This window comes from Myotis brandtii, unplaced genomic scaffold (assembly GCF_000412655.1).
Source record: "Myotis brandtii unplaced genomic scaffold, ASM41265v1 scaffold120, whole genome shotgun sequence".
NCBI classification, from domain to species: domain Eukaryota; kingdom Metazoa; phylum Chordata; class Mammalia; order Chiroptera; family Vespertilionidae; genus Myotis; species Myotis brandtii.
The window spans coordinates 4,426,154-4,435,185 of NW_005354174.1; the positions used below are offsets into that span (position 1 = coordinate 4,426,154).

The window sequence follows — 9,032 nt, forward strand, 5'->3', positions numbered from 1 at the left end:
GTAGTGCAGATAGTTTCAGTCCATGGAAAAGAGTATTGATCTTGTCTTTCATATTTAATATATTCATAGATTTAAAAGTCTATATAGTTTATCAATATCTCTGAGTAGGATAAGACAACCAAGACAGAGAGCAATGAGAAGATTTGCTTGAGGTCACTCATTGAATGACAATAACAATAAAAAGAATGGAGTCTTTTTGTACTCACAACTCAAGCTGAGGGCTCCATGCCCTCCTAACACAAACTCTCATGGCCTATAGGAAGTCCCGTAAGAACATTCCATGTCAGAATTACTGTGTTGTGTTAAGATTAGCTGAATTGTCTTCTCCTGAAGGTAAACAAACACAAATCCAGCCCAGCTTTGGGCATTGGGCCTCACTGAGACGTCTCTAGGCCCTGGAGATGACTGTGAAGCGCTTTATTCCCCGCCCCCCCTCTCCCCCACCCACCCCGGTGTAAGGAGTGCACAGAGTTCCTGGCGACAGAGTTGTATTTCCTGAGGAACTTTGAGTGAGACTCATGATAATCTAGGACTCTTAGCCTTCTAGGAAACTTGAGTCCTGACCCAACCATGATTTCACATAACTTCAAGGAAGGACCTCTTTTGCTGTCATATTTATGGACCTGAGAATGGCATTGCCCTCAAGAATCTAAGCCCTGGTTATAACGTAACTTATGATATTCTAAGACAAGGAGTCCTACCTCCTAATGAGAATGGGCAGAGCTACTACTGGTCCCACCCAGAATCCTACCTTGGAAGACTCCAAACCTCTCCTTAATGAGAAAAAATAAGAGATCGGGATCCCTGGTAAAGTTGCAGCTAATCAGAAAGATTAGAGCGGATAAAGATTAGCTAGAGGAAGGGTGGTGCCTCCTGCATCATTCTTGGCTCAACGTGTAGATTTTCAAATACAAATTGTAAGAAAAGTTCAAGGCTCCTGTGACCAGGTCCCTAAGTTGATCATAGATTTGCTTTATCTTGGAAAAATCCCTCTTACATAGTCAGATAGAATCACAAACTCTAAACTTCACTTCTCTACTATCACCTGACCCATGCCTTTTCCAAAAACGGGGGAAACTGATTGATATTATTTTATGCCATGAGAGTAGGGAACCAGCAACTAGATTGTTTTAGCTCCTGCATCCTTTGTGAGGAAGAGAACTGGCAAGGTGGAACATCAAACAAGGAAAGAGTTTTCCAGATAAGCAAAATTCAGGAAGTAGTCATTTTGGTGTGCTGGAGACTAGGAAATATGTGTTCCCTGGAGATCAGGTCAAGAGAAAGCTCCTTTGAAAGAGCGAGGTCAGTCCCTTAGGAATCCATTTGAGAAGCTGGTCCCAGGCCTTTCATCACATGGCTTTGTTTCTCTGGCTTGTATCTTGAGTAACCCCTTCACCCCTTCAACGAGCCTTTCTTGCCTAAGGCAAGGCTGGCCCCTTCTGCTCTCATGTTCAGGCCACACCTCTCTTAAGTGGCATTTGGGAGGGCTAACTCTTCATAATAACTGGAGAGAAGAAGGGAGTGGGACCAAACTTAGCTGCTCAGCAGACCAATTTTGTGTTTTGCCATCTTGTCCTCCCCTTAGAAAGGTAAAGTAAAGGAGGCTGCCCAGCGCTACCAGTACGCTCTGAAGAAATTCCCTAGAGAAGGGTTTGGTGAGGACTTGAAAACCTTCCGGGAACTGAAGGTGTCTCTTCTCCTCAACCTCTCTCGGTGTCGCAGGAAAATGAACGTAAGTCCTTCTCATCCCAGCTCCTTTCTGCAGTCCTGGAAGTTGACAGTCCAAGTCATTCACTAGCCTTTACCAGGCCCCTGATCCTTCTCTGGCCCATTTGGAACTTGGTTGTCCTTCACAGAGCACTGACATTTGCAATTTGAAAGAAATCAACTCTTAAGTACAATCCATATCAAACTGTAAAAAAGTTAATGCTGTGGGCACTTTATAGGTTTCTGAGTTTTCATAATTCCCACTGAAAGTGATTAAAAAACTGTCATCATCCTCCCCACCCCAAAGTCAACTTTCTGGTCGTTGGGAAAATGTGAGAGCAATTGTCACTAAAATTCCAGCTGCAATTAGTTACGAATTTTAATCATTCCCTCCCTTTGTAGAAGGCCCCCGAGTCACGTATGGATGGGCTGGAAAGAGGACTCAGGACCATGAACTTAAAGATTTGATTTCTAAGGCTAATCTTGAACTTTTCACTTCTACTCATCTTTTTATCCTAGCATGCCATGTCCCTTCTTTTTGCAGATAGAATCTTAGAACTCTTCCTGGTCCCTTATTATCTCCCAGATAATCCTTGGTCCTTCTTGCCTGCTTTGCAGATAGTCTCTGATGCCCTCAGCAACCTTGACATGCAGACACTCCAGGGCCAAGAACCCTCTCTCAGATACTGGGAATAGCTAAGATCATGTCAGGAGTCTCTGACATCCACCAGCCTGAGGTTTCATAGTTCATCAAGAGATAGAAATAATCCAAGCCAAACAGGAGTGTTGATCAATAAAGAACTCAGCTCTACAATAGTGAAATTTCAGCTCAATGGCAATGGCTTTGCTATCAATACCAGAAAGATTATTTGCATATATGATCTTCATATCATCCATCTAAAACTTGACAATGAAAAGAGCCCTGATACAGCTTGGGTGTCTCAGAGGACACAGTTAGGACCCTAAGAGGCCCCTGGTGCTAAGGAGAGTGAGGCCACTAGAGATTCCCATAGGAGAGGGTGGGTGTCTTAGGGGGAGGCAGTGAGGTTCTTAGATGAAACAGAAGAATCTTCACCAGGGTCTCCTGGGACACCAGCTAGTGAGAGAGAGACAGAGCACAGGAGCTGCTGCCACCCTGCTGGCTTCTCTTTGCCTAACAAATAGTATACTTCAAAAAAATAATCTTCCCAGACATACAATAGTCTCAAAAGAAAAAAGTAAAGGGTAAGGTTGGAAACAGTAGGGATAGAAGACAGCCTTGCTAAGATGGAATACTTTCTCTCAAGCTCCACATTTGTTCAGAAATAATCACCTCCCATGAGCAGAACTCTGCTTAGCACCTGAAGTCTGTCTTTGGTAGAAAATTGCCCATCTTTTTTTTTTTTTTTTTTTTTAACCTATGTTCTGCCTAAGGCCTTGTTTTCTGCATTAGGAATCACAAGTGTAACCAGAGGCTACTGTGCTGTGCTTTGACATTAAAAGAGGGAGGAAAAACTTCTCTTTTGTGTAAGGCAGTGGTTCTCAACCTTCCTAATGCCGCGACCCTTTAATACAGTTCCTCATGTTGTGGTGACCCCCAATTTCATTGTTACAAATTGAACATAATTAAAGCATAGTGATTAATCACAAAAACAATATGTAATTATATATGTGTTTTCCAGTGGTCTTAGGCGACCCCTGTGAAAGGGTCATTCGACCCCCAGAGGGGTCGCGACCCACAGGTTGAGAACCGCTGGTGTAAGGGTTAAAAACTACAGCTTTGTGCCTCCAGGGAGCCTCTGTGATAAAGAGATGAAGTGATAGCACAGACAGGGTCCTCTTTTGTTTTTTTTTACTTTAAATGTTTCCTAAATAAGGAATCATTTAAGAGAAGAAACAGACCAGAGAAGTCCTCTGAAATAAAAAGGAAACTACCACTTACTGAGCATCTACTTTGTGCCAAGAACTGTTTACAGAGCATTCAAATGCTGTATTGCTCTTATTCTACCTGTGAAGTAGGTATGCATAAGAAAACATACAGCCCTGACCGGTTTGGCTCAGTGGATAGAGCGTCAGCCTGCGGACCAAAGGGTCCCGGGTTCGATTCCAGTCAAGGGCATGTACCTTGGTTGCGGGCACATCCCCAGTAGGGGGTGTGCAGGATGCAGCTGACCGATGTTTCTCGCTCATCGATGTTTCTCACTCTCTATCCCTCTTCCTTCCTCTCTGTAAAAAATCAATAAAATATATTTAAAAAAAGAAAACATACAACACATTCTGAAAGGGCACAAAGCAGACCAGATAATTAAACACTGTCCTTACTCCATCTAGCCAGCGAAGACCTCATCCTCTTGGATTTCACTCATCCCTTGGAAAACCAAGGAATAGTGGGTGTGGCAGGGAGGTGGGAGGTAGGGTGAATTTCCATGTGAGGTGTAGGCATGTGTGTCATGGGAGGTGATTATTTATGTGTGTTGGCCTCATTCATGCGTGTGTAATGAGTTCAGGTTTCCAACTTCAGGCACTTCATTGAGTTGACATTTGGCTTCTGGCCTAGAAAGAACTTTGTGAGAAAGGCAGAAAGAAGGCAAATTAAAAGTATTTTTATACTTATGGGCAGATACATTCCTATGAGTGGTTGCAGGGCCACACAGGGCAAAGGCAGAAGGAACTTTCAAGCTGTGGGCCACATGGCTAAAGCTATACCAGGCATGTCAGGAATCCCAGGTATTCCATCCATAAGTATCAAAGAAATGTACATATGATCTGTGTTATTCCCAAGTTGTCTATTTTTCATATCTCTTCAATGACTCATTTGCACACCTATTGTAATGACAGGATTTTGGAATGGCGGAGGAATTTGCTACTAAGGCCCTGGAGCTGAAACCGAAATCTTATGAAGCTTACTATGCAAGAGCAAGGGCAAAACGCAGCAGCAGGTGAGGAGAGAGAGAGAGAGGGTAAAAAGCAAGAGGTCTCTTTTCTGAAAATCTGGCCAAGGCAATGTAGGCCATCCTGGGGCATATGTACCCATGTGTGTCTCTTCCTGAGGACTCATAGGGCCACGTTTTGGGGATGGCTCCCATAGCAATACTCAGCTTAAGGTTGGCAAGTCTTCCGGGCTGTGGAAATCTAGCGCATTTTGCTTTGGGTGAAAAACGTCTTTTTCATGTTGGAGAGTGGCACCTTCTTTCAAGAACCCTCTGCCATCTCTCAATCATGTTAACCCCCAAGCAGGTAGCATAAGGAGACACTGGTGACTTAGGAAGAGGTCACTTAGCGACATCCCCTCGACCCTTTCAGAGGGAAAAGTGGGGTGGGTCACGTACATCACAGGCTCCTCTTTCTTTTCCTGTAGGCATTTGGGGAATCCCTGGATTGTTTAGACTTCCTTGGGGGGCTCCCCTCAAGTCTGGTGGCATCAAACCTCTTTCTTACCTAAAGCCCTACCACCCACACCACAAACTCGTGGAGACAGGAGGCCCTTGCTGCCAGGATTGAGGGGACCCACAATGGACTCCATCCCTCATGCCCGTCTGCTGTGGTTTGGCCAGTGGGCAGGAAGGTCCCTGAAAGACCTAGAACCTGCCATCAGTGATCTTCGGATAACTTGTCCCTGTCCTTGATGCCTCCTGCCAGCATCCCACCCTTTTCCCAAACTGCGTGGGAAAGAACTGCTTCAGGCTCACTGATATAACCAGGGCGGGGATGTGGTCCTGGAAATCAAACCCAGGGTAAGTCCAGTGACGACAGTGGCAGTAATACTAATCTTAACTAGCTGGGGTAGTGAAGCTCTTCAGAAGCTTGACTGTCAAGTTCTCTTTCCCACCGGATAATTCCTTCCCCACAAATCAAATGGCTCCTTTTCTGGGCAATATTAGTAGAGAGAATGGGAAATCTTTGATAGTTCACGTCCTAATTTGTAAATTAGAATCTGAGCTGCCTAGTCAGCAAGCCTAATATCTTCCCAGCTTTGATGTAGCAGAATGGAGGAGCAGTAGTGCTGTGGGATGAGGGTAGGAAGGGCAGAAGACAGGGTTCTTGCCCAGGACGGAACAGGCCTGAAACTTGGAGCCAAAATATTAAGAATATAACAAAAAAATTCTGCTGGATCAGCAAGATTTTTAAATATTGTAGTTATTATTTTATTCCTAAGCTAATTGACAGTGACCCTGTAAATGACAACCCCACCCAACCCTCATACTGCCTGGTGTGCATTTGGGCACTAAGAGAATCTTCCTGAAGGGCCTGGCTGGACTGACAAAATGAGGACATTTCTTCACTAATCCCAGAGAGGCCAGAAGGAAGATGGAGGCAGAACGGGTTAGAGAATCATTCTGGACTCCTCTAGAATGACAGCCTACCTGTTTCCTTCCTTACAAATTAAATAAAACCAAAAACCCCCGACTCTGACAGATGCTCCCACAGTTCTCTGAAATAGTGACCATGTTCTCAGCTCTGGGCGGTTCCTGTTGATTCAGAGTAACTCCAGTTCCTGTGTTTACGTTTTGTTAAGCAGACAGTTTGCAGCAGCCTTAGAGGATCTGAACGAGGCCATCAAGCTGTGTCCAAACAACCGTGAGATCCAGAGACTCCTGATGAGAGTGGAGGAGGAGTGTAGGCAGATGCAGCAGCAGCAGCAGCAGCCGCCGCCACCACAGCCGCCTCAGCAGCAGCTACCAGAAGAAGCAGAACCTGAACCACAGCATGAAGACATATACTCTGTGCAAGACATTTTCGAGGAAGAGTACTTGGAGCAGGATGTTGAAAATGTTTCCATTGGCCTCCAGACAGAGGCACGGCCCAGTCAGGGGCTCCCGATCATCCAGAGCCCACCCTCCTCTCCAGCCCATAGGGACTCCGCCTACATCTCCAGCTCACCGCTTGGCTCTCATCAGGTTTTTGACTTCCGGTCCAGTAGTTCTGTAGGTTCTCCCACTAGACAGAGCTATCAGTCCACCTCACCTGCTCTTTCTCCAACTCACCAGAACTCTCATTACAGGCCTAGTCCACCACATACTTCCCCGGCTCATCAGGGTGGATCTTACCGCTTTAGCCCCCCTCCTGTGGGAGGGCAGGGCAAAGAATACCCAAGCCCTCCCCCTTCCCCTCTCCGAAGAGGCCCTCAGTATCGGGCCAGCCCTCCAGCTGAAAGCATGAGTGTCTATAGAGCCCAGTCCGGCTCGCCTGTGCGCTATCAGCAAGAAACAAATGTTAGTCAGCTTCCTGGCAGGCCAAAATCTCCATTATCCAAAATGGCCCAGAGGCCCTACCAGATGCCTCAGCTTCCTGTGGCGGTTCCCCAGCAAGGGCTCAGGCTACAGCCTGCTAAGGCCCAGATTGTGAGAAGCAACCAGCCCAGCTCTGCTGTTCATTCAAGCACTGTCATCTCCACAGGGGCCTACGGTCAGGTGGCCCACTCAATGGCTAGTAAGTACCAGTCTTCACAAGGGGACCTAGGGGTCAGTCAGAGCCGGTTGGTTTACCAAGGGTCAATTGGGGGGATTGTTGGGGATGGGAGACCTGTGCAGCATGTCCAGGCCAGTCTGAGTGCAGGCGCCATCTGTCAGCATGGAGGGTTGACCAAAGAAGACCTTCCACAGCGACCTTCCTCGGCATATCGAGGTGGCATGAGATACAGCCAGACACCACAGATTGGACGTAGTCAGTCCGCATCCTATTACCCAGTCTGTCACTCAAAACTAGATCTGGAGCGTTCCTCTAGCCAACTAGGTTCCCCTGATGTGTCGCATCTAATCAGAAGACCTATTGGTGTCAACCCCAATGAAATCAAACCCCACCCACCAACTCCTAGGCCATTGCTGCACTCCCAAAGTGTAGGCCTTCGCTTCTCTCCATCTAGCAATAGTATCTCATCTGCCTCCAACCTAACACCTACCTTCCGGCCATCCTCCTCGATTCAACAGATGGAGATCCCACTAAAACCCGCATATGATAGGTCATGTGACGAGCTGTCGCCAGTGTCTCCCACTCAGGGAGGTTACCCCAGTGAGCCCACCCGATCCAGGACCACACCATTCATGGGGATCATAGATAAAACAGCCCGGACTCAACAGTACCCCCATCTTCACCAGCAGAATCGGACCTGGGCAGTGTCATCAGTGGATACCGTTCTCAGCCCCACGTCTCCAGGCAACTTGCCTCAGCCTGAGTCCTTCAGCCCACCATCATCCATCAGCAACATTGCCTTTTATAACAAAACCAACAATGCACAGAATGGCCATTTGCTGGAGGACGATTACTACAGCCCCCATGGGATGCTGGCGAACGGGTCCCGTGGAGACCTCTTAGAGAGAGTCAGCCAGGCCTCCTCCTACCCCGATGTGAAGGTGGCTCGGACCCTCCCTGTGGCTCAGGCATACCAGGACAACCTGTACAGGCAGTTGTCCCGGGACTCTCGACAAGGGCAGACATCCCCTATCAAACCAAAGAGACCATTTGTGGAGTCTAATGTTTAAAAGACATTTGTTGGAGTGAGACCCATATGTTTTCACTGCACATTTTTAGGCTTGGTTTCCACATTTGAGGTAGTTCTCTAGCTTAATTTCTCATGTAGTTTCTGTGTGGTGTTCAGAGGTGGCAGCCCACATGCTGAAATCCTTTGCATGCAGCCGACTGGGAAGCTGGCCTCCAGTGAGCCAGGACTTCAGTTTCTCTTGCTGTGCCCAGCCACATGCTCTCTCCCTCTCTTCAGATGCCAACGAGGAGATTGTTGTGCCGTGTGCTTTAACCCAGGGAGATCAGACACACTGGTCAGCTTTTTCCAGGAGACAATCGCTTTCACTGATGTTCTTGTTGTTTGTGTAAATGTCTTTCTCTTTTTTTTTTTTACAAAAATAAGATGTTCTTGTTCGTTTTCTTCCAGGAACTTTAGAAAGAGTGTGATGCTCCCTTTGCCTTTGCACTCTAACCCCGTGTTTTCCAGATAGCCAGCCCCAGTGCATTCTGGTGCCCTGGTCTCCCCTACTGCCAGCTCCCTGCAGTCTTCAGGTCTTGAGTGTTCCTTTAGGTTGTTGCTGGTCTTCCTGTGGGGGTGAAAGGATCAAAGAGAAAGAGAAGAAATGTCTGTTAAATTAGAAGAAAAAACACACCAATGTAATTATTTGAAATAACCACTATTTATTTTCCAAGAAGTATTTTAACAACATTTTAAAAACAACCAGCTTTTTAAATATTTTGGTCAGCTAAGAAAATTGGATAAGAATCATGGGTAATTTTTAATAATTCACTGAAAATTATTTAGATGTTTAGCCAACAATTACCATTAAAAACTACTGATTTTCCATGGGTGAGGGAGGGAATAAATAAATATATAGGAAGAGAGA

General features: G+C 46.3%; 1 protein-coding gene across 9 annotated transcripts in view; it reads left to right on the top strand.

Moving 5' to 3' along the window:
• TANC2 (tetratricopeptide repeat, ankyrin repeat and coiled-coil containing 2) overlaps nt 1-8,815 on the top strand; it is a 215,324-nt gene extending 206,509 nt beyond the window's left edge. For 7 of the 9 annotated variants that reach the window (XM_005858613.2, XM_014532046.1, XM_005858615.2 and 4 more), the window contains 3 exons: nt 1,586-1,732; nt 4,525-4,625; nt 6,203-8,815. In XM_005858613.2, the coding sequence (XP_005858675.2) occupies nt 1,586-1,732; nt 4,525-4,625; nt 6,203-8,165 (2,211 nt within the window). In that variant the 3' untranslated portion in view covers nt 8,166-8,815. The remainder of the gene's footprint in view (nt 1-1,585; nt 1,733-4,524; nt 4,626-6,202) is intronic. The other 2 variants (XM_005858614.2, XM_014532042.1) reach the window with 2 other exon arrangements.
• Nucleotides 8,816-9,032: the final 217 nt, after the last annotated feature.